At 47.5% G+C, this 25816-nt stretch overlaps 1 protein-coding gene across 3 annotated transcripts in view; it reads left to right on the top strand.

Moving 5' to 3' along the window:
• Positions 1-25816, top strand: part of SLC20A2 (solute carrier family 20 member 2) — a 109926-nt gene that overhangs the window by 41940 nt on the left and 42170 nt on the right. For all 3 annotated transcript variants that reach the window (XM_043893961.1, XM_043893960.1, XM_043893959.1), the window contains 3 exons: positions 15113-15664; positions 23504-23644; positions 24911-24996. In XM_043893961.1, the coding sequence (XP_043749896.1) occupies positions 15376-15664; positions 23504-23644; positions 24911-24996 (516 nt within the window). In that variant the 5' untranslated portion in view covers positions 15113-15375. The remainder of the gene's footprint in view (positions 1-15112; positions 15665-23503; positions 23645-24910; positions 24997-25816) is intronic.

Genomic DNA, 25816 nt, shown 5'->3' with positions numbered 1-25816 from the left:
CTAGCAAGCCAGACTGAAATGCAAAAACACGCGGGGATATCTGAGCGGGCACAGCAACAGCCGTACGCTGTAGGCAACGGAGATGTCACCGAATTCGTTCAGCCAAGTAAACAGCCAGATAACAACAGACCTCCTGGGGGGTGGGAGTACCAGTAACCAGAGTTGCTACAATATAAGTTGTCCTTTATAAAATGTCCATTTTTCAAGAAAAAATTATGAGACATGTTAGAGGAACTGAAAGGTGTGATACATACACAGGGGAAATGAGCAGACAGGAGAGACTGCTTTTGAGGGGCCCATTTATTGAACTTAGCAGACAAAGACTTCAGAGCAGCTATTGTTATATTATCTTAGTTCAAAATCTAAAATAAACTATTCTGAAAGAATTCAAGGAAAATTGGTGGCAGTGACTCATCAAATAGAGACTATCCTTAAAAGAGATAGAAAGGATAAAAAAAAAAAAAAAAAGGAACCAAATGTAGTTATGACACCAAAAGCAAAAGTAAGGATAGATAAATTGGACTACAGCAAAATTAAAAGTTTCTGTATATCAAAGGACACAAGCAATAGAGTGAAAAGCCAACCTACAGAATGGGGGAAAATATTTGTAAATCATGTATCTGATAAGGGGTTAGTATCCACAAGGCAAATATATGAAGAACTCCTACAACTTAAACAACAGAAAAATAACTGATTCAAAACTGGGCAAAGGACTTAAATAGACATTTCTCCATATAGATGACCAGCAAGCACATAAAAAGATGCACCAACAGTAATCACTAGAAAAATGAAAATCAAACCCACAATGAGAAAATCAAACCCACCTCATTAGGATGACTTCTCCTGAAAAACAATAACATAGAAAATAACATGTGGAGAAACTGGGACCTTTGTGCACTGTTGGTGGGAATGTAAAGTGGTCTAGCTGCTGTACAAAATAGTATGGTGGTTCCTGAAAAAATTAACAGATTTATTATCTGACCCAGCAGTTCTGCTTCTGGTTATATACCCAGAAGAACGGAAAGTAGCAACTCCAAGGGATATTTGTACACCGTTTTAATAGTATTATTCACAATAACCAAAAAGTAGAAGCAACCCAGAAGTCCATCAGCAGATGAATGGATAAGTAAGATATGGTCCATACATACAATGGACTATTATTCAGCCTAAAAATAAAAGGGAATTCTGACATGTTGCAACAAGGATGAACTTTGAAGACATTATGCTAGGTGAAAGAAGACACTCACAAAAAGACAAATAGTGTATGATTTTAGTCGTGTGATACACTTAGAACAGTCAGATCCATAGAGACAGAAGGTAGAACTGTGGTGGCGAGGAAGACTGGAAAATTACTATCTAATGGGTACAGGGTTTCAGTTTTGTAAGATGAAAAGTTCTGTAGGTGAATGGTTGTGATTTTACACAGTGACATGAATGTACTTCATGTCCCTGAACCGTACACTGGAAAATAGTTAAATGGTAAATTCTATGCTTATTTTCATCACAATTAAAACATTTTTTTTAAGTGGAAATTTTGGAGTTGAAAAAGTACAGTAACCAAAATGAAAAACTCGTCCAGGGGCTCCACAGTAGATTTGCATTTTCGGAAGAAAGAAGCAGCAAATTTGAAGACAGAGTGATAGAAGTTACGTAGTCTGAAGAACTGAAAGAAGAAAAAGGAATGAGGGAAAATGAACAGAGTCTCAGAAAAATATGAAGTGCCCCAGCAGGAATATCAGAAGAAGAAGAGAGAGAAAGGGCAGAAAAAAATCTGTCAAAGAAGTCATGGCTGACAACTCCCCAAAGCTGATGAGAGACCCTCATCTGCACACTCCAAGTGCTTAACAAATGCCAATTAGGATGAACACAAAGAGATCCACACCCAGACATGTTACAGTGAAAATGTTGAAAGATGAAGAGAAAATGGGAACGCAGAGAGGCAGACGTGACTTGTGGCGCCTGATGGAAGCCAGGGATGCTCACAGCAGTGGAGGCCAGCCGGCAGTGAGGGGACCAGCGAAAGTGTCCCCTGTATCTGTATCTCCTGTATCCTGGAGAGCTGTCTTTCTAAATAGGAGCATTCCCAAGAAGGTAAGAGCTGGGAGAATGCCGTGCTAGCAGGTCCACCTTACCAGAAATACTTAAAGGAGTTCCGTTCAGTAGGCTGAGAGGAAGTGACGCAAGACAGCAATTGGAATACACGCAGGAGCTCCAGTAAAGGTGATGAAGTAGGTGATGATAAAAGACAATATATATATCTTTCTATTGTCTTAACTGATTTCAAACATCACAGAAGAGCAGCTTGTATCTGGTGGCTTTCTGGTTATTATAAGAAAGCTCCTTATGTTCACATAGAAGCACCTTCCTAGCTCTAAGTTTTCTAAAAGAAACAGATGAAGGGAGCTAGTGACTTGCCCTAGAAAGTTTCTATCTTAATCATACATGGGGAATGAAGCAACAGGAGAACTCTCAGAATTGGGAAATAATTTTCAAAGAAATCTTATAAACTGTCTTTTTTTTTTAAGCTTCTGTCTCCATGGTTTTTTGAAGGTGATATCAAGAAAATGCTTATTATGGTTTCTTAATTTAGTTGTGTTGTTTAGTCACTAAGTTGTGTCTGACTCTTTGGATTATAGCCTGCCAGACTCCTCTGTCCATCGAATTTCCCAGGCAAGACTACTGGAGTGGCTAGTCATTTCATTATCCAGCGGATCTTCCCAACCCAGGGATTGAACCCATGTGTCCTGCTTTGGTGGGTGGATTCTTTACCGCTGAGCCACCAGGAAAGCCCCTCTAAATTTAGTAACAAGACTTTAATTTCATAGTCTCAGAGGTATGAAGAACTGCTAAATTTTCACCTGACTTACCAACCAAATTTATGGACTCACTGCCTTGTTTAGGCTGCTTTACATTACTATTTTGCACTTATTGGTGGAATTGAATCAAGTTTGAGGCCTTCTGATGAGGTATTTTAGAGTCTTGAATGGACTTTGCTCCCTCACAAGGAGAAAAAGTCCAACTAAGTGATTTTAATATTTATTTATTTGTCCTCTCTTGCTTCTGCCTAAGAACTATTGCTTAAGAACCTTTGGGATTAAAATAAGAAATACGGGGCTATAAACTGAGCATGGATAATAGTGAAGATAATAATCTTCCTCTATCAACTCTTCCATTTATATTAATGTCCCATTAATAGAAATAATATGGAGTGGTAGCAGGAATCAATGTTTTTATATGTATCATTCACATTTTTATTGAACTTCCATTATACTCGGAACAAAATTGGCAAGTAAATATGTAAGTACCAAGATGTCTATTTATATACATAGTTCCATTTTGAACTGTGGCTGAAAGGAAAGTATTTCCCTAATATAGCTCCTGGGACTTGGCCAAGCAGCCCAACACTTCAGGGCACAGAAGAGGAACAAGTGATCCTTAGGTTTGCCAGTTGATAGAAAGGATATTAAGTGATTTGCTCCTGAAAGCGAATCTGTTTTTGGTTACAAGTGAAGAAAAACAGGTTGCCTAGACTATTTGGAGGGAATCTGTGTCTATGGTACATACAGAAAGGGAAAGATGTTCAGAGACCATTTCTGTCTGGGAGTGGGCATAGATATATAAGGCTCAGCTGTTCTTGTCCTTGGGTTTCAAGCAACATTGCACCTAAAACACTATGGCAAGGTGGCCGCAACCTGTTTTTTAAATCTCCACTGCAGGTAATTCCACATTTCACTGTGAGGCAACCCATTGAGTTACAAAGTTTTCTCCTCCTGTCTGAGTGTAGCTTTTCTTATTAACGATGAAAGACTGCTGTATCTCCAATTAGATGAAGAGGGGCTGATAATGCATTTTCCCTCCCATGGACGGAGGAGCCTGGTAGGCTGCAGTCCGTGGGGTCACTAGGAGTTGGACATGACTGAGCGACTTGACTTTCACTTTTCACTTTCATGCACTGGAGAAGGAAATGGCAACCCACTCCAGTGTTCTTGCCTGGAGAATCACAGGGATGGGGGAGCCTGGTGGGTTGCCGTCTATGGGGTTGCACAGAGGTGGACACGACTGAAGCAACTTAGCAGCAGCAGCAGCCTTTTCATGACAAATAGATGAGGAAACAATGGAAACAGTGACAGACTTAATTTTCTTGGACTCCAAAATCACTGCAGATGGTAACTGCAGCCATGAAATTAAAAGACACTTGCTCCTTGGAAGAAAAGCTATGAACGACCTAGAAAGCATGGTAAAAAGTAGAGACATTACTTTGCCAACAAGGTCCATCTGGTCAAAGCTATGGTTTTTCCAGTAGTCATGTATGGATGTGAGAGTTGGACCATAAAGAAAGCTGAGCACCGAAGAGCTGATGCTTTTGAACTGTGGTGTTGGAGAAGACTCTTGAGAGTCCCTTGGACTGCAAGGAGATCCAACCAGTCCATCCTAAAGGAGATCAGTCCTGGGTGTTCATTGGAAGGACTGATGCTGAAACTGAAACTGCAATCCTTTGGCCACCTGATGCGAAGAACAGAGTCATTTGAAAAGACCCTGATGCTGGGAAAGATTGAAGGCAGGAGAAGGGGGCGACAGAGGATGAGATGGTTGGATGGTATCACCAACTCGATGGACATGAGTTTGAGCAAGCTTGGGGAGTTGGTGATTCATAGGGAAACCTGGTGTGCTGCAGCCCATGGGGTCTCAATGAGTCAGACACGACTGAGCAACTGAACTGAACTGAAATGAGCCTTTACATGGACTCACTGAATTATCCATTTAAAGTGGAAACAACAGATAAAAGCTTTCTTACTTTAACCCATCATTCAGTCAGTCAAATCCCATTTGAACACCACAAGGCACTCACACTTATACCTCCTGAGGCGATCTTTCAGTTTTTAAGAAATATTTTTCAAGTAAGTCATGTAGGACCTCCTAGATCTTTCCTTCTTTAGGCCAGATCATCTCAACTCCTTTAACTCTATCTCATTTGAATGAATTTTGCTTGTATTTATCCTTTAGAAAAAACATATTCTTATTTACTAGATTTAGCCAGTGCCTTCCCAGAGTGCAAAAGGCTGTGTGGAAAACATCTAAATAACACAAATGCTTTATGAGCCCAGAAGAAATTTAAATGTCAGAATGACAGGAATGCAGAGGGAGACTGACTGTACCAGTAATGAGGGCTGAGCCCACAGGCTCTGCAGTGGAAACTGTAGCTGGGAGACGAGAAGTAGGTTCACGTTCCATAAACTCATGAAGGCCGCTGACTGCACGGCTCAAGAGAGGGTCAGAGGTTTCCCCCCGCTCTCCCCACAGGACAATCCTGTGGTTCATGGTTCCAGGCTAAACTGCCTCTTCCTAGTCCTGTGGTCTCTGGATGATGCGCAGGACTCAAGACGTCATCGGACCTTGAGAACGTTCCAGGATGCAGGCGCTGCAGCATTCCTGGTTATCCGCCGTCTTTATCACCCTCTCGTCTTTCCCCATCGACTCTGCCCTCCCGTTCCCTGCGGAGGCCAGGACTTCAAGGCATCCCAGCTCCAGGGCAGGAGCCAGTGTCACTGAGAAGGTCTGATGGATGCCTCCCCAGGGCATCACTTCCACTGCTTTCCTCGGGGCACCTCCTGTGGAGTGAGTGGGTCATCACAACCTGCACGTCCAGTGAGGACAGTCACATCTTCAAAAGGACCAAAATCAGACTAGTCAACTTCTAAAGTCCCTGGGTGTTCGTTGGAAGGACTGATGTTGAAGCCGAAACTCTTAATACTTTGGCCACCTGGTGCGAAGAGCTGACTCATTTGAAAAGACCCTGATGCTGGGAAAGATTGAGAGCAGGAGGAGAAGGGGGCGACAGAGGATGAGATGGTTAGATGGCATCACTGACTCAATGGACATGAGTTGGGTAAACTCCAGGAGTTGGTGATGGACAGGGAGGCCTAGGGTGCTGCGGTTCATGGGGTCGCAAAGAGTCGGACACGACTGAGTGACTGAACTGAACTGAACTGAAAGTCCCTTCAGACTGAAATGTTCTCTACATCTGTGAACCAAGATAGGCTAAAAGAGTTAATCATACAGGTTGTTTCTTGTAGACATTACCCTCAAATACTGTGAAGTACTTGGACTGTCAGGACAGTTTCTTATTCTTATTCAGTCCTGGCGGCCAGAACCTCCAGAAACTCATCAGGAAGGTGAGGGAAGAAACCAGAGAGGGAGCAGGTGTGACCAAGGAGGGACCTTCAGACTCCCACACATGGGAGGCCCCAAGCCACACAGAGACCCGTGCCCCCAGGGCTCAGACATGAGCGGAGAGACAGCCTTGAGAGTGAGAAAGAGAAATCAAGAGAACAGAACTGTTAGGTGCAGCTCAAGCTGTGGGTTGTAAGGAAGAAAGAAATCTCTGAGAGGCCGAGAACAGGCAGATTCATATGAATCATCTTGATTCATGTGAAATTTCATTTTCATATGAAATTCATTTTGTTTACTAGGAAAAACTAAGCTTATTTTGGTGTTACATTCCTAACTTGGGGGGGAAAAATGTACTTTTCTTTGTAGTGTTTTGTAGGCATTTTTTTCAATAATACAAGTAGTAACTGCTCCTGGTAGAAAATTTTAGTAATATGAACAAGTGTAAAGAACACCCGGAGAGAGTCACTCTGAACTTGGGCCTGTTTCTTTCGTCCCATGACGGCTGCATTCTTCAACACAGCTGCAAGATGGCCTCAGCCGTTTTGTGAACTCCTTTTTCACTCAGCATTATCACTATGTTCCATTGTCATGTAAAGCTCTCACGTTACACCATTTCAGTGACTACATAAAGCTTCATCTTTAGAAGTCACCCATGTGTCCTCAGCCATTCTCCTGTCTGGCTGAGGAGAGTTAGGTGGTTTCCTCTTTTCTCACGATGATGATAGGTGACACCGGAATAAACATGTTTGTACCTGAGTGTTTATTCACATTTCATATTATTGGGTTTTTTTAACTGTTGAGAGTCACATCATAAGGAACACCCGTTCCCCGCCTGCCTCCTCCTCGTTCACGGTAGAGGACCTGGCTGGCCCTGCCTCTGGCCCAGCCTGGCAAGTGTACGAGCACCATTCCGCATACGAAAATAAACACTGTCACTCGGAACTGTGTAAATCACTTCTGACTGTACTCACGGGGGATGACATTACAGGACTGACTTCAGAATTTGCTGTTGAAGTTGCAAACAAGGTGACACTTTTATTGTCTCGTCCACTCGCTTACTGTAACTGACCTCCCGGAAGCTGGGACACGAGGTGTCCACGAATTAAACGTCACGCATCTCCAGCCCGTGGCCCTCCACAGACGTGATTTTCAGCCAAAACGGCTTGTATTTGCCCTGACCTCAAATGTTCATGAAATGCCCTGACCTCTGGCTCCTGTGGAAATGATGGAGACTTGTCTCCACGGGAAGACCCATGCTGTTTTCTCTGTAGAAGCACTCGATGCCCATCCTGAAGGGTGGTCAGTGGGCAATCCCAGCGGTGGGCCTTCCTCTCTCATCTCTGACCTCAGGAAAGCTGTGTCCGAGTCCCTCTCTGGAGGACTTCCCTGTGATACAGCCCCTCCTCTGGTCTTGTTAGCTGTTTGCTTCTCGGTGCCCCTGTTGGGAACAGGGGCGACCGCTTGCCCCTGACCCTGGTCGCACTGGCTGGTCACACTGTGTCTAGCTGGAATGTTCCTTCTTTCCTCACTGCGCTTTCTTTTTTTTCAACTGTTTAGCTTTTATACTTTATCCCAGCTGGACAGTGTGGCAGGAAGGGAAAACACCAAATCTGACTTGTATTGTTTCCCCCTCACCAAGCTCTGTTGAGGTATAATTGATAAAGTGATAAGATTATCATTTAAATATTACAATATGAAGTGTACCCTGTGATGATTTTATATGTTTTTGTACATATACATTGCAAAAGAATTCTTCCCATCTAGTTAATTAATGCATCCATCACCGCACTGCGTTTATATATTCCAGTGTTATTTTCTAAGCAGCTTTACCGAAGCGTAATTTACATACAGGCAAGCCCACCAGTTGTCAGGGTACAGTTGCGTAAGTTTTGACACATATGCATAGTAATAGCAACTACTCTGGAGAGGACAGAGTCTCCTGTACAGACGTGGGTTTCCATTTCTCTCGGGTCAGTGCTCCTCAGAACGGGACTGCTGGCTTGCTTTAGGGTATGAGAAACCCCAGAGTTCTTTTCCAAAATGGCTTCCCCATTTTGTGCGGATTTTTTTTCCGAGCACTTTTGTGAGTTCTTTTCCCTCTAACCCCTTCACCTCCATCCACCCCTCCACGAAGTTGCTGAGCCTTACGGTGTGTGTCAGTCTTTAGGCAAAGACAAGGCCAGAGTTAGTGCGACAGGAAGAAGAGCAGCCCTCGAGGGAGGCAGGGCCGTGTGAGTGAGGAAGACCCTTCCCGAAGGGTTTTGGACCCTTACGCTCTTATTCTCCCTATGACTGCCCCAATAACCAATAACTTCAAGTTGCTTAAAGCCAACCACAACTCGCAAACACTTTGAAAGAAATGGACTTGACCCTGACAATAATTCCAAAAAGTCTACGTGTTATTACTCCTCCCCCCCCTTTACAGATGATGAAACGAGACTTACCTGTGGTCACATCGCGGGTTAGTCGCGGGGCCAGGCTCAGGCCTCAGGTTTCCTGCCCATCACCCCGGGCTTTCTCTGCCGGTGACGACAGGTTCCCCACGTGTGGACCCCCCGTGCTGAGCTGGGACCTCGCACACTGCTCCACTGACGGGGCGTGGTCATGAGTTGCCCAGGGCAGCTGTAGACTGGGTTGGACCGGGGTGACCTGTCCTGGGCTCGTCCCCTTCTCCAGGTGGGAGAAACAGGTGCTCCTCTTTAATAGTAGAGAGAAAAGGAGGGGGCAAGGACACTCAGGGCCGGGCCGACGTCCTGGCCTCTTCTGTTCCACTTTGCATCATTCACTTTGCACGTCTTAGGTCGCTGTTATCAGGCTGTGTGTCCATGCTCCATCCCCTGCATCCTCCACCTCCGTCTCCCTGTTCCAGGTGGTCCCTAACCTTCTGATGTCATTTCTTCCCCTTCTCTCCCCCTCCTCCCTCCTCATCCCCTCTGCCCCTCGCCTCTCCCCGCCTCCATCAGGATAGCACCCATCTGCCTGTCTCCAGGTGTCTCTGCTCCCAGTGCTGGGTGTCTTATCTGGGAACAGGCCCTTTAAAAGGGAGTTGAGACCTGTTTCAGACCCTTCCTAGTAATACTTCAGTTTTTCATCATTTGTGTGAAAACATGAAGTTCAGTATTTTCTATCTTAAATATACTGTTACTTTTTGAACTATTTTTTACCTTTTAGAAAGAAAGTGAAGTTGCTCAGTCCTATCCAACTCTTTGCAACCCCATGGACTATAGCCTATCAGACTCCTCCGTCCATGGAATTTTCCAGGCAAGAGTACCGGAGTGGGTTGCCATTTCTTTCTCCAGGGAATCTTCCGGACCCAGGGATCGAACCTGGGTCTCCCGCTTTGCAGGCAAACGCTTTACCGTCTGAGCCACCAGGGAAGCCCTTTTACATTTTAAGCGTGTAAAGTCAACAAGCTACTCAAGAAGGATGTTAACAGAGACTCTTTATGACAAGGTCTACATCCTGAATTGTGAAAAAAATGTTTGTGCTTGCTGCACCGTTTTCTGCAAGATTCCAAAAGTGAAATCTTCCATTCTGTTGAAATATCACCAGGGAAGAAAAAATCGTCATCTTTACATCTTATCCGTCAGGCTCCCCCGCAGGTAGCAGAGTTACTGGATTTTACATCCTGCCCCTGAAGGAATACGTCTCCCCCGACGTTTTGACCTAAGTGTCAGAACTCCCGATGCAGTGTGGGCTGCCAGGAGAGCAGGCTTTTCATTTTCATAGAGTTGTGTGTGTGAGGTACCTGGGGCCTCAGGAAAGGAGTTGGGAAATTACTTCAGAACCCCAGGTTTTCTGCATGGGGACCTGGCTCCTTCCTGTCGCCTGTTGGCAGGAAGGCCTGGCCTGGGTGCAGCCATGAGCCTTCGGAAAAGGTCCTCACGGGCCGGAATGACACAGGGGATCCTGTCCTGGTATCTGCTTCTGAATCGAGCCGGAGGATGGAGGCAACTGTTAGTTATGACTCAGCTCATGTCAGTAAATAAGATTAAGCCTCATCAGGACCATGCCCTACTGAGGCTGTTTCCTAGCAGACCCAGGAAATAAGACCTTTTATAGATTTATTGAATTCCTTTGGCATCACAGGGGCAGGAGGAGGACTTGGGTGAAACATGATGCTAGCTCAGCCAGCGTCCTTCAAGATCAGGGGTGTTTTTTAAAAAAAAACTGAGTTTGAGATTGGCAGGTGAACTGATAGAAATAGGTGTGTACTTGGGGGAAAAAGCCGGAAGTCATCTTTGGGATTCTTTTCTGCCTGAGTCTGGGTCCCCGAACAGCCCACAGCCCACCGCTGTGGATCTGCTTGTCTGGGGAGGGTGGGTGCCGACTGGGGAGATGGTTAGACCCCAGGCCGGCGGGGGGTGGGGGGCGCTGGGGCCGACCTTTGCTGGGAGGGTCAAGGGTCTCCTGGGTGTCACCATTGGCAGCATTTCAGAGCAGGACCCCCCTGATCCAGGCTTCTCTGCGCACCGAAATTTATTAAACGCCACAACTCAGCAACATTCCTGTTCTTAAGCAGTGTACAAACCTGACTAGAAATATTCTGAGAATGTTTGTTTTCACGCTTCTGTAAACATTCCAATTCACAGGGTGGGGAGGAGGGTGTTGGGGAGAGTTGAGTCAACGCTGACAGAGAAAGAGAGTCTGGAAGCCTCCACGCAGGAGCCCTGGGGGCGCGGCTCAGAGCCGAAGGCCCAGGCACCAGGCCGCGCCAGGGTGAGCTGAGACGCCGGCTCACCGGGGAAAGGCAGGCTCTTGTGAACATGACCCGTCTGGGACACAGACCTTACGAAACCCTCAGTACTTCTTGCAGGAGTGCGAACTCTCGAGGGCTCTGCTCCTGCAATGCAAGAGGTCGGGGGCATCTGAAAATCGACGAGCGTCTTGTAACCCTAGGTCTGTGAGTCTGGCCATTTAGGGGTTTTCACACTCGGCCAAGGAGAGGGAAGAGGAAAGCTTGGTTCCAGCCCAACCCCCATCACGTCCTAACACTTCTCAGAAAAGCCCTTGGAGGAGAGGTAGGAAGAACAAGACGTTTGCTGGAGGTTTTCTGATCTGCGTCGCCCCGGACTAAGCATCGCCGCTAAGGAAGAGAGATTGCGTTTTCATTGTTGCTCCCACACTCAGAGCCTCTGTCTGCAGGGGTCCCGTGAATGCACATGTGTTTCCATCCAATGCCGCCAGTGTCATGGCTAGGCGTCCCCGTCCCAGTATCGAGTAAATATTTACCTGTAGTCTTTATTCTGATTTCAGTTTTTATATTTAAATCTTTCACTTGGGGTGAGGTAGGAATTCTCACTTTTTTCCTTCCTTCTAGATAGTTAGCAGCTGGCACATTGGCCCAGCATCACTTATTGACTTATTGAATAAGGTGAATTTCCGCCCTGATGTGATCAAACCCCCCCCACCCCCCACTTCAAAATTCTACTTTCAGACACGAGCCTTCTGGTTGGGCCTCTGCCACTCTGAATTTGGCCACGTTCTTGACAAGTTACTGCTTCCCTGGTGGTTTTCCAGCCCACCAAGGGCTGTTTCAGCAGTGTGACCCTCTTTTTCAATGCATCCTGTTGTGTAGTTATTTAAGCACTTTGTTTTGCCCATGTTGGACAGAAATCAATGAAGAAAATAAAAGTGTTGGTACTTGCAATAAGAAGTAGGCTGGGTAAATATCATGCAAGATGGAAATGATTTGGTCTCTTAAAAGGGGCAGGCCTTTCTCCTCGGCCAGGTGCTTTGGAACTTCGGGGGTTGAGTGTGAAGGAGAAAACACAGACGTAATTGTGGAGATCAGCTGTCTAAGGTCACGTGAGTGGGAGAGAGAACCCCTGCTCTGAAAGAGTGCCAGGGTACCACAAAGGCTATGAAACCCTCATGAAGCAGACTGGCCCGAGGGCCCCGCCTCACCCCGGGTGTATGTCGGTGTCCAGCCGTGAGCTGTGCCCAGACCCTGCCCTGACGCCTACCAACCAAACCAAGCACAGCGCAGATGGGAGAACACCCCACCCGGTGACTCCTCAGCCCAGCTCCTGTCTCCATCCCCACTGACGAGCCAGCGCTGCGTCCCGGCGGCATTAGCCACCGGAGCCCCTCTTTCTGTCCCTTCTCTTCCCCTTGTCAGCACCCCGTCCCCGGCTCAGGACACCCATCTGCACCTGCGCCGTGCAGGGGCCTCGGAGGCAGTCTCCCCACGTCCGCTCCCGCCTCCGCCCTGGCCCGCCTCTGCACTGTGGCCAGGGGCCTCCAGGAAGGAGAGCCTGAGCACACCAGCACCCCCGTAACAGAACCCCCCAGCGTTAGCAGGTGGCCACCGGCAGTGTGGTCCAGCCCAGCCCCGTCTCCCCCCTCATGCCACTCCTTCCCAACTGGGAACCGCCTGGAGTGACCTGCCCCCCCGTCCCAGGTTGACCCCCCCATCCTTAGGTGGAAGGGGACCCCCTCCTGCTCGCACAGACCAGGTGCCCCATCTCTGTGCTCGTGAGGCTATGTGTATGATGCGGGCCTCCCCCTTCAGCACCTGTCACACCTGACAGTCTGACGTGTGTCTGTCGATGAGCATCCGTCTCCCATCCTGGACCACATCCCGTGTCACTCAGCATCTTCCCGGTGACGGGCCCACCAGGGCGCTCAGTAAACAGCATCCGGTACTGTCCTTGTTGGCCTCTGGGCCCCCTGACCTGACCGACAAGGCTTCATCTAGAACTATTTGTATTTCAAGGTAGATAACATTGGCCCACACTGGTTTGACTTTGTATTTTCATTTATCAACTCAGCGTGGTCTTTCCCCACGTCTCCAGAGTCATGTGGGCTACAAAGCTTAGAAAGTGAGAAGGTGGTCTGGGCACACTTCCTGCTTCGTCCTGGGCCTGTCACGCTGCCAACAAGTGTGGTTGCTGCGTTTTGATTATTTTTTCTAAAAAGATGGTTCTATGTTGATTTGTTTTTATGTATTATTTTAATTTGGAAAGCATGTCGACAACAGTATAGAGTTTTGGGAGGAGAGAAAAGATTGATCTCTACTCCTGCTTGTCAGCTCAGCCATTGTTAACTTTTAGTGAATTACCTCTGGGTCTTTTATATACCTTTTAACATTGCCACAGTCATAGATAGGTACATAAATTTTGTGTCCTGCTTTTTTCCCTTAAATCACCTTAATGTTGACTGATTGTTATATTTTATATGATGTGGTATATGAGGCTAACTCAGTTCAATGAGCATTTATAGGGATCATTCTCAATGCTGAGAACCGCTCAAGTACACAGACGTGGTACTCTGTATAATAATAGAACACCACAACTCCGAAGCTTTTCATGACATTTTTCCTTCACAGATGTTTTAATTCTGTGACATCACCTCTTCATCCCAGGAAGAAGCCTGTGCAAGAGTTTTTTTCTTCTTTTATCTAAGATCTTCTTTCTTCACTTACTCAGCAGCCTGCTTAGGGCTTATCCCGTGCCAGATGCTAGTCTGTGTGCCGGAGACACAGCTGGGAATCCCCGTGCGTGAAGCCAGATGGGAGGGAGTGAACGAATGAATGAGGTGGTCAGTAGAAAAGGCAAATAGTTGGGTGAGAGAGAGGGATAGTGGCATGGGTGGGGGGGCGGCACTGCTGTTAGACAAGGTCGGGCCTGCTCCGGTGGTGACGTCTGGGCAGAAAGGGACTTGGAGCGGGCGGTGAGCTGGCAGAGAGGCTGTTTCTGGCCTGGGGACCAGCAGGTACGAAGGCCCTGAGCTGAGGAAGCTGGCGGTTTTCATAGAAGAGGCAGAGGAGCAAGTGAGGGGAGGAGGTGGGCAGGAGCCGAGGTCAGTGAGCCCAGGCGGGCTTGGGGGATAAGATGAGATCTGGCAGGGGGTGATCTAGGGAAGGATCTCTGGGGAGATCTGGGGAGGAGGAGTTGCAAGGAAATCTGAGGGGAGGTCTGAGGAAATATGGGGGAACCATGAGAATATATGGGGGGAGGCCCGGGGAGATATAGGGGGAGCCCTGGGGACATCTGGGGGGAGCCCCAAGCAGATCTGGGGGGAGCCCCGGGGAGATCTGGGGGGATCCCCGAGCAGATCTGGGGGGAGCCCCAAGGAGATCTAGGGAGGAACCCCGGAGATTGGAGCTACCCCCCAGATATTCTCAGGGCTCCACCATACCTCCTCGGAGCGCCCCCCAGATCTCCCTTGGGGCTCCCCCCCCAGATTTCCTTGTGACTCCCGCCCTAGATCTCCCTTGTGCTCCCCCCAGATCTCCTTGGGGCTCCCCCCCAGATCTCCTTGGGGCTCTCCCCTAGATCTCCCCAGGGCTCTGCAGAGGAACCCTGAGGACATCTGGGGGTGCCCCTGGGGAGACCTGGGGGGGATCTCCCAGGCTGTGCTCAGGCCTCTGGCTATCCCCAGGTGAGGTGGGAGGCGGCGCATAGTGACTTGCTCTCCCCCACGCTCTGGCAAGGTGGCTCTGCTCCAGCGTCCCCATCCTGCTGGGAAGCGCCTTCAGCTTCCGTCTCTCCCGTCACCCTCTAGAAGGGTCACTTCGTGCTCAGACACAGGTTTGGTAAGCTCGGTATGAGGTGTGTATGTGAGCAGGTGCACAAGGAGCCACACTTTTCTTTTGCTCCTCTGACGGAATTTTTTCTGTCTAAAATAAAGGCCACATATATTCTACAGATTGTGTAGAAATGTACCCTAGTAGGACTTCCTGTCAGTCTATAATCATAAAGCATGATCACCCTCTGAAGTTTTAGAATCAAGCCTTTTTTGGTGGTGGTGGGGCAGGTAGCAGTTAGCCTGCTTATAATCTTCCTTGCACTGCTTTACGGTCAGGTCGGCCACGTGCCCGCGAAAGTGAGGGCCCATGAGTCGTCTCCAGACGCTCCTTCCTGAAAGATACAGACCATTGTCGCCCGTTCCTCGGGGTGACTAATCCCTTTTGTTGTTGTTTTTTTTTCTGACACAGGAGGAGCCCTCACAGCTTCCCCAGATCAGGAGGGAAAATATGGAATGTGTTTTACCGCTGACTGAACACAACCCAATGAACTGTCCTGACAGTAGTTTGAAAACCAGCAGTTAGCAGTTTGTACAGCCCCAACATCACCCGGCACTTTCCAGAGCAGACTCACTGTTCACAGGACCTCTCAGCCTCACGCCCGGTAGGACCTCACGCTCGGCCAGTTTCAGAGATTTCCGCACAAGAAAAGCACCCGGCACCCCACGTCCACAATGGCGATGGACGAGTACCTGTGGATGGTCATCTTGGGTTTTATCATAGCTTTTATCTTGGCATTTTCTGTGGGTGCCAATGATGTTGCCAATTCGTTTGGTACTGCCGTGGGCTCGGGCGTGGTGACCTTGAGGCAGGCCTGTATCCTGGCTTCCATCTTCGAAACCACCGGCTCGGTGTTGCTGGGGGCCAAAGTCGGAGAGACCATCCGGAAGGGCATCATCGACGTGAACCTGTACAACAACACCGTGGAGACGCTGATGGCCGGGGAGGTCAGTGCCATGGTCGGTAAGTAGCCTCGTCTTCCCGCCCGTGGGAATGTGTCCACTGACCCACTTCTCCACCCGACTTCTGTCATACCCATAAATGAGACTTTTGCTTTAACTTTTCTAAAGCTGGTTTGATTAGTTGTTTTTTTTTTTAAATAGGAGTATAGCTGATTTAGAGTGTTGTGTTATTTTCAGGTGTATAACACAGTAATTCAGATATATGTGTATGTAATATACATGTATATGTATATATGTATATGTATATTTTTCAGATTTGTTTCTCATTTATTATATCTTATTTGTGCTTTCTGTATATTATGATTTTGGTCAGTGTTCAGATGTCAAGCAATCACTTCTTTTTTGAATGTATTCAAATAGATTTTGGCTAAGTCAGTGCTTTTCAAAAAGTCCAGAAAAAAAGATATTTATAGCATAGCTCTTTGTCATTTTAAAGCTATTTGAAAGTTCTTAAAGAAAGAACACGTTAAAGTGAATGTGTTTCAGAGGTTTACTTAGGTTTATTTATAAACCTTGAAGATTTATTTCTGTTTTTTCATATATTTTTCATTAGTTCCAAGGCAATGTTTTATCATAAAACATGGATGCCAAGAAACAGTATTTATTAGCTTAACTTTTCTATTCTCAATTTAAGTTTTAGAGCAGTTACCAAATGAATCTTAAGTACCTATGTTTCAAGAAACATTGGTCTTCTCTGTCATTTGTCATCCTTTTGTTGGTTTTTGTTTGGATTTTCTGATTCCGCCCCTGGGAGCTCCATCTGGTATGCTTGTTTTGTGTTCCGGCTTTTGTTTCAGGCATTTGTACGTCACCTGTTTGCAGTAGGACCTCTTATGGGTAGCGTCAGGGTGGATGAAAGAGGAGTGTGGAGGGCAGTGAGCTGCACTGGAAGAGGATCGCTGACTGGATGTGTGGTTCCTTCTCTGCCCGCACTGATCTGAGACCTGTAACAGCATGAGTGCTCCCTCACTGTAGCAGCATGGGTGCTCCCTCACCAAGCTGAGAGGTTCAGGCAGCAGGGCCTTAGGTGCAGCCGACAAGACCCTCCTCCGCTTGCCTGTCGGTCCAGGTGATGCACAGCAGTGGCGGTTCTGCATGGGCAAGCGGTGGAGGGGGGGGGGAGGGGTGTCCTGCCATCTTCTGTTTGCAGCAGGGCACGTGCTTTTGTGGGGAGAGCCATGCCTTGGGAGGCCGGATGCTGGTAGACCGAGAACACGGCTCCATCCCACAGGTCCCAAGATTAGTCACCACCAGCACTTCTGTAGCACTGAGGATGTGCAGGTCATTTGCCAGGTTTAGGATGGCCCATCATCTCTTTTGTGACAGCAGGTTAGTCTGAGAAGTAGTTGAGGTCTTTGATTAGAAGCAGACGGAGGTCCTGAGTAAAGAATTAAATACTACTAAGTGACTCAGCAGTAGCCACAAGACTGGAAAAGGTCAGTTTTCATTCCAGTTGCAAAGAAAGGCAATGCCAAAGAATGCTCAAACTACCGCACAGTTGCACCCATCTCACACGCTAGCAAAGTAATGCTCAAAATTCTCCAAGCCAGGCTTCAGCAATACGTGAACCGTAAACTTCCAGATGTTCAATTGGATTTAGAAAAGGCAGAGGAACCAGAGGTCAAATTGCCAACATCCGCTGGATCATTGAAAAAGCAGGAGAGTTCCAGAAAAACATCTATTTCTGCTTGAGAGTCTTGGACTTCAAAGAGATCCAACCAGTCCCTCCTAAGGGAGATCAGTCCTGAGTGTTCATTAGACGACATGATGTTGAAGCTGAAACTCCAATACTTTGGCCATCTGGTGCAAAGAACTGGGTCATTTGAAAAGACCCTGATGCTGGGAAGGATTGAAGGCAGGAGGAGAAGGGGACAACAGAGGATGAGATGGCTGGATGGCATCACTGACTCAATGGACATGAGTTTGGGTAAACTCCAGGAGTTGGTGATGGACAGGGAGGCCTGGCGTGCTGCAGTCCATGGGGGCTGCAAAGAGTCGGACACGACTGAGCTACTGAACTGAAGCATGGTAGGTTGATCATAGGTGCTCAAAATTCCTCTTCCTCAGCTGCACATTTTGTGTTTGAAAGATGGAAGGCTCATGATTGATATAACTGATCATTATTTTTAAGAATTAAATATTTACTATCAGTACACAGACTCTGGGCTCAGAGGAGGCCAAGGTGCAGCTTTTTTTGGTTGTCCTGAATCCAGGTTTGTCCGACATTAGCCTCCCCCACCTTGCCGCCTAAGTTCGATGACCCCAACGAGATCACAGTTGTGTACCTGACGTGCCCCGGTGGGGAAGTAGGTCCCTTGTCTGCCCTGGCCCCCAAGCTCAGCCCCCTGGGTCTGTCTCTAAAAAAGGATTGGTGATGACATGGCCAAGGCAACCGGTGATTGGAAGGGTGTGAGGATGACAATGAAAGTGACCATGTAGCACAGACAGGCCCACGTTGAGGTGGCACCTTCTGCCTCTGCCCTGATCATCAGAGCCCTCAAACAGCTGCCAAAAGACGGAAAGAGGCAGAGAAACATAAGCAGAGTGGAAACACCACTTTTGATGAGACTGTCAATGTTGCCCGACAGATGCAGCAGTGGTCTTGGCTGGAGAAGTCTCTGCAACAATTAAAGAGATCCTGGGGACCACCCAGTCTGTGGCCTGCAGTGTTGACAGCCGCCACCCCCACCACCTCATAGGTGACATCAGCAGTGGTGTGATGGAGTGCCCAGCTAGTTAAGAACGTCTAAGGAAAATAATTTAAGAGAGGGTTGTTTGACAAAGAAAAAATCATTTACCATAACAGTTATCATAATGATTGAATTTTATTCACCTTCACTGAATATATGCTTCTCATCATAGTCAGGTATAATTGACATTTCCCTTAGAAAAATAACAGTTACTTGTAAAAATCACCCTCAGTAGTGGTGATCAATATGTAAGACATAATCATGTCAATCAGACCACACCACCTTACCTGCCTCCTGAGAAATCTGTATGCAGGTCAAAAAGCAACAGTTAGAACCGGACATGGAACAACAGACTGGTTCCAAATAGGAAAAGGAGTCCGTCAAGGCTGTATATTGTCACCTTGCTTATTTAATTTATATGCAGAGTATATCATGTGAAATACCAGGCTGGATGAAGCATAAGCTGGAATCAAGATTGCTGGGAGAAAGATCAATAACCTCAGATATGCAGATGACACCACCCTTATGGCAGAAAGTGAAGAACTAAAGAGCCTCTTGATGAAAGTAAAAGGGGAGAGTGAAAAAGTTGGCTTAAAACTGAACATTCAAAAAACTGAGATCATGGCATCTGGTCCCATCACTTCATGGCAAATAGATGAGGAAACAATGGGAACAGTGACAGACTTTTCTGGGGCTCCAAAATCACTGCAGATGGTGACTGCAGCCATGAAATTAAAAGACTCTTGCTCCTTGGAAGAAAAGCTATGACCAATCTAGACATCATATTAAAAAGCAGAGACATTACTTTGCCAACAAAGGTCCATCTAGTCAAAGCTATGGTTTGTCCAGTAGTCATGTATAGATGTGAGAGATGGATCATAAAGAAAGCTGAGTGCCGAAGAATTAATGCTTTTGAACTGTGGTGTTGGAGAAGACTCTTAAGAGTCCCTTGGACTGCAAGGAGACCTAACCAGTCCATCCTAAAGGAAATCAGTCCTGAATATTCACTGGAAGGACTGATGTTAAAGCTGAAACTCCAGTGCTTTAGCCACTTGATGTGAAGAGCTGACTCATTTGAAAAGACCCTGATGCTGGGAAAGATTGAAGACAGGAGGAGAAGGGGATGACAGAGGATGAGATGGCTGGATGGTATCACCAACTTGATGGACATGAGTTTGAGTAAACTCTGGGAGTTGGTGATGGACAGGGAGGCCTGGCATGCTGCAGTCCATGGGGTCGCAAAGAGTTGGAGCTACTGAACTGAATCATATCAAGCAGAAATTAAAGTTTTGTCAGTCAGGGTGAAGCGGACAAGATATGTTGAAAGTAAAGGAGAAATAAAAACATTGCTCAAGTTCAGTCTTTTTAGATTTTTGTTGGCATATAGTTGATTTACAATATTGTGTTAGTTTCTGGTGTATACTAAAGTGAGTCAGTTATACATATATCCTCTCTTTTATAGATTCGTCCCCCATATAGGTCGCTACAGAGTATTGAGTAGAGCTGTGTGTGGTCTAGAGTGATGACGTTCAGCCTTAACGGCAGTTTCTCCTCGTGTTCAATGGGCCCTGTGGGGGGTGGTGGTACTTGTCGAGGAGGTTTGTCGGTGAGGCTGCCCCGGGGCCCCAGGTGGACAGAAGGTCTACGAGCTGAGCTCTTGGTCACCACTGACTTGCTGTGTGGACAGCTTGACTTGTCCAGCTTTGGGGTTTTCCCAACCCTGACCTAGTCTCTCACACTCAAAAAATGAAGGATACTTACCTCCACTAGAATTTAGGTTAACCAAAGCAGTTTGTGGTTTTGCTTGAATAACTTGATTTTGTTTGCTTTGGTTTCTTTCTTTTTTTTTTTTTTTTTGATGTGTGGTTAGATGAATTTCAAAGCCTATTTTGTTGGGAGTTGGTGAGATGAGAGTTACCTAGACATTTAAAATTGGTTTCCTTGAACATGAGAATTCTGGGTAGTTTTGAGATGGTGATATAATTATGTTTGGCTGAAATCAAGATGATTCTGTTCGAATGCCTGAATTCTCCCAGTCTTCCTCTCTTAAAGCCAACACCCCTTTCTTTTCCCCTTTTCTCCCCGGTCTTTTTTACTCCATTTTTTCCCTCTTTTTTCCTTGATAAACTTTGCCCCAAGCCCATGGGTCTCTGTGTTTTCCCATAGCACGATGGTAGCGTTGAGTTGATTGGGTGGAAGACGTTGTTCATGCCAGCTGGGCTTCCTGAGCACGGCCTGTCTGGGAACTCTAGCTCAGCCCTAAAGCAGTAGTCAATCCACTTAGTATGCAACCGGCCATGGGCCCCAAAATCCACTGAGAATTCAGAATTCTCCGTCTTTTCACAGCAATATGGACAGCAGCGTGACCAAGCCGTCCCCCTGAACCACACTGGGAAGTGCTGGGTCCCCTCTGCCGCCCTGTAACCCACACCTGCTCTGCCATTCTTTCCTCGTCTGGGAACCTGTAGCCCCAGAGATGCCGTCTTAACCCCCAGTCTCCCCAGGTTTTGTCCTGCGCCCTATGTTGCTCAGTCATGTCCAGCTCTCTGCAACCCCACGGACTGCAGCACAGCAGGCCTCCCTGTCCTTCACTGTCTCCCAGAGTTTGCTCAGATTCATGTCCATTAAGTGGGTGAAGCCATCCAACCATCTCATCCTCTGCCACCCTCTTCTCCTTGCACCCCAATCCCACACTTAATCCCTTCCTTCGTGGCAGGTCACCTTTATCTTTAGGTTAAACTATCTCTTTTTCCCACGGTTTTTCTTTTTTCAAATATTTATGTGTTTATTTGGCTGCACAGGTCTTAGTTGTGGCAGAGAGAGCTTTAGTTGCAGCATGCGAGCTCTTACTTGTGACGTGTGGGACCTGGTTCCCTGACCCGGGATGGAACCTGGGCCCCCTGCATTGGGAGCTCAGAGTCTTAGCCACTGGACCTCTATGGGAGTCCTTCCCACTGTTTTTCTTAATGTTAATATACTGCCATTCACCTTCAGGATTCCCCAAGGTCAAAGAGGCCTCTCACCCACGCTCGCCTCACAAGACCCCTGCTCACAAGGCTCCTGTCTTCCCCTCCATCCTCCGGTCATTTCTCCCTTCTTTCTCTCAGGCAGCCCCCTCCCCCCACCTCTCCTTCCAAACCTTCTTATTGTAAAGTCAGCCCAGGGAGAGGAGAGGGGCTTTCAAGACAGAAAACTGCACGGTCTGAGTTCATGTAGGTCAATTTTTCTCATTCTCATAACATCACTGGGTTACTTTAATTTTTGTAAGACTATCAATCATAAAGGTTGCTTTTTCAGCTCTGGTTCTGTGCTGTGTAACACACTCCCAACTCTGGCTTTATTTTTAAAACAATCCGTCCCCCTAGGAGCCCAGGGCTTAGGTGTCCCGGCTCACAGAACTGTCCGCGGGGGAGCGTGGGCGCCGCCATCCAGCCTGTCACCGGATTGGCAGCCCCAGGCTGGCCCTTCTGCTCCCAGCACACGTTTCAGGGATAGACTCGGGGTCACGGCCCGCTTCGGCTCAAAGGTCGTGGCGCCCGGCGCTCCCGGGGCAGCTGGCAGCCTTGCTGCACAAACTGAGACCTCTCCTGAGCCTCCGTAGCACAGATATTTTTGGAGAAAATGCCAGGGGTCTGTTTGAAGGCCCTGTTGCTGCCAAGCAACCAGATTTCCAGAATTAACGCTTGGGATTAATGACGTGCCCTGTTTATCAGCCCGGCCCTTTGTTCCCCTGCGGTCCTTCATGAGCTTTTCAACAACTGTTTCTGAAAGCGATCTCTCCCCAGCCGATGCTTTTAATACTCCCTGCAAAACCTGATCTGCTTATGAAAATATCTGGAGTGAACTCTGGCCTAGCAAAACACGAAGCCTGAAAGAGGGTGGTGAAGCTGAGGTGAAAGGACACAAAGCCAAAACGCAGGGATCCTCTTGACTCCTGAGAGTTTGCAGGCTTGGAGGGAGCAGGCCGAAAAGGCCTGGCGGCTGGGCAGGGGCTGGGAGTAGGTGCCCAGTGTGGGGTTTGGTATCACAGTTGCTTCTCATGGGAGAGGCAAAAATATGAGAAGCAACATGGGATTACGTTCTTTCTTTTTTTTTTTTAATTGAAGTGTATTTGACATGACATTGGTAATACTGGTTTTAGGTGTACAACAGTTGTGATTTTGGGGGGCTGCCCTGGGTCTTTGTTGCCGCTCGGACTTTTCTCTAGTTGCAGTGAGTGGGGGCTCAGTGGTTGTGGCTGGCAGGCGTCTCTTTGCAGTGACTTCTCTTGTTGCGGAGCACAGGCTCCAGAGCGCTGGCTCAGTAGTTGTGATTCACGGGCCTAGTTTCCCCTGGATCCACGGGATCTTCCCAGACCAGGGTCAAACCTGTGTCCCTTGTGTTGGCAGGCAGATTCTTAACCACTGAACCACCAGGGCTTCCCCAGTGGCTCAGACAGTAAGGAATCCACCTGCAATGCGGGAGACCTGGGTTCAATCCCTGGATTGGGAAGCTACCCTGGAGGAGGGCATGGCAACCCACTCTAGTATTCTTGCCTGGAGAATCCCCACGGACAGAGGAGCCTGGCGGGTTACCATCCACGGGGTTGCAAAGAGGCGGACACGACTGAGCGACTAAGCACACACATGGGACCACCAGGGAAGTCCTAACACCGAGATCTGACGTTTGTGTTTTACCCTCTTGTACCGATGAGTATACATAGCCTGTATCCAGTCTCCTTATGATGCAACCAGAAGATGTTAGCTACAGCAAAATCTTCTCTGAGACACAGCCTTTCTTGTTTCTTCGTGTTCATTGGTTCTCAGTGTCCTGCTTGTTCCTGACCACGCTTCACATCAGAACTCACTCATCACCTGCATCCCTGCTTAAACGTGACAGAGGCCACTTGTAGGCTTTTCTTTTCATTCTATCAAAGACTTTTGCTTGAGTTGATCATCATTATCCCGTCCGTGTTGAAGAGTGCTCCTTTGCCTAAAGTTATTTGAGTGGTTTCTGTCGGGACTTTGTTAAGAAACAACCCAGAGACAATTAACCCCAGGTAGGGGTAAGGAAGGAGTGTAATTTGGGTTTTCTTCCTTCTGTGGCGATCTGAGACACTGCACCGTGTACCTGACTTTCTTCCGTCTTTGTTTTTTATCTTCAACCCACAGGCTCAGCTGTCTGGCAGCTCATCGCATCCTTCCTGAGGCTCCCAATCTCGGGGACTCACTGCATCGTCGGGGCCACCATCGGGTTCTCCCTCGTCGCAATTGGTACCCAAGGTGTGCAGTGGATGGAGCTGGTCAAGATTGGTAATTGGCATTTTCTTTTACGTATAAGAAGGAAAGTTTACATTTTCTAGAGTAAGTGTTATTAAAAGTTACCATGATGTTTTTTCCTTTAAATGTTCATGTATGCTGATAATACGTTTTCCCTTAAAATTTCTGGTAGCAGAGATGGTGAACTGTCACGCAGTTGTTTTTTTTTTTAACTCCAGACACTCTTATCAAATGCCGCATTGTCATTCAGCTTTGAAAACCAGTGTCTTATCTGCTGTTCACAGGGAGTTAAGAAATTTACCTGGTTGAAATCAGTCTGTAGGCAGAGAAAAACTTGGGGCCCTTGTCCAGGAGTCAGAGTCCCTGGTGATGGGCAAGTGTGGAAGTGAGGTGCTTACCCCCACTGCCTCCAGGAGTCCCCCCGCAGTCTACCTGATGCTCCTTCTGCATTGTGGGCTGCCCAGTGGGGACTGTTTAGAGAGGCCTGACAGCTTGCTTCCTGCCTCTGACTTCTTCAGCTAGAGGAAAATCCATCGAACCCCATAAGTACCCACATGCTCATTGCAAAAAACACAGATCTCTCACCCACCTCCATCGTTTTACGAATCATAGTGGCCTCAGGACCCCCAGCCTGAACGGACCCCTGACCTGCCAGGCAGAACACAAATGGCCAGAGAACTCGCCTGATCCCAGGAAACTCAGATGAACTCCCCAGAAACTCACCTGAGATCCTGGGAATCTCACCCGAGATCCCCAGCTCCTGAAACAGTGGTTCGATTCCGGCTGCACTTTAGAATTACCTGGGAGAGCAATAAAGATATCAGTGCCCAGACCCTCTAAACCTTTGAAATCAGAGTTCTGCAGCTGGAGCCAGAGCGTTAACTGGTTTTTGAAAACTCCCTGCAGATGTTTCTAGTGCGTGGCCAGAGGCTGTGGGGTGACAGTGTCAGGCTGGCCTTGGAATATGAAAGGGACGGGGCTGCCCTTTCAGTGACCCCCGCAGCTGACACAGGAAGGGGCTCGGTGGGAATCAGAGTAACCGTCTTCAGAGGCCAGAGCTGGGGTGGCCGCGTGCGTGGTGGGCTGGAGGACTTCGTGCTTGTCTGGGTGGGGTTTGTGTCTGAGGGTGGTGACCCCCGTGTGGAGGTCACTGGGTTTGTTGAGTTCTGAGTTAAGGTGAATAATTCTAGGAATTTTTGTTAATGTAAGTGCTGTATGTTAGTTAACCGCTTTTTATGTAAATAGGACCTGAATGATGTAGAATTTTAACATTCATTAGATTTTCTTTTAATTATTCAGTTGCTTCTTGGTTTATATCTCCACTGTTGTCTGGTTTCATGTCTGGCGTGCTGTTTGTACTGATCAGAATGTTCATCTTAAAAAAGGTAAGCGAGTTTATTATCTTTCTTAGTTAAGTTTTAGATCTAAGTTTGGTTCTGCTCAATAAAAATTAATAGTGAGAGGGCTCAGGGGGATAATTACTAAGGCACAGTCCCCGAGGTTGGAATCAGACATTATGATAAAGCAGGAGGCAGACTCGGGTGGAGTGCCCAGGGGCCCCCCGGACCTGCGCTGGGAGCAGCGCAGGTGTCCTGCCCTATGGCTTAGTTCATTGGTCAGCATTCCCGGGCCCTATGCTCACACCTCAAAAAGGAAAGACAATTATTTTGTAACCGGTAAACAGAACAGAGTGAGATAGTGTTACGATTTTGAAACTGACCAGCACTAAAAACAACTGGAGAATTTTTTTACCCAGATGGAAGGTATTTTCTATTTTCTAATGGAGAAGGGAAGCGTGAGACACTGGCTTTTTTTTTTTTTTCCCTGTCCTTGAGGACAAGATAAAAAGAAGGAACTACACCTATGGGGGTACATTTTTTTTAATCAAAAATAAGATGAGATGAAAATGAAAACTTACTGAGATCAGTATTCTAGGGGCATGTCAGGGGTGGTTGTAGCGCTTTATAAGCCCTGCCGCTTGCCCTTGGTCACTCGGCACATGCCAAGCCCATCAGACGTGGCTGTCTTGAGCTGTGTCCTTACACGGCTCTTCTTCGAGTCAGGCTGAGGTCTCTTGGGTAATCTCACACCGACCATCCCTTCTCCGGGGCTCCCGCTGTGCTCGGACCTGTTAGCATCTTGGCAGGTGCCTGGTAGCCTCCCACTTTTATTTCTGCCGCCCCGGGCATCCCTGCCAGGCGGGCT

The sequence above is a fragment of the Cervus elaphus genome, chromosome 32 (genome assembly GCF_910594005.1).
Source record: "Cervus elaphus chromosome 32, mCerEla1.1, whole genome shotgun sequence".
NCBI classification, from domain to species: Eukaryota; Metazoa; Chordata; class Mammalia; order Artiodactyla; family Cervidae; genus Cervus; species Cervus elaphus.
The sequence above is the reverse complement of the archived record's forward strand: the minus strand, read 5'-3'. Positions and strand labels throughout refer to the sequence as shown.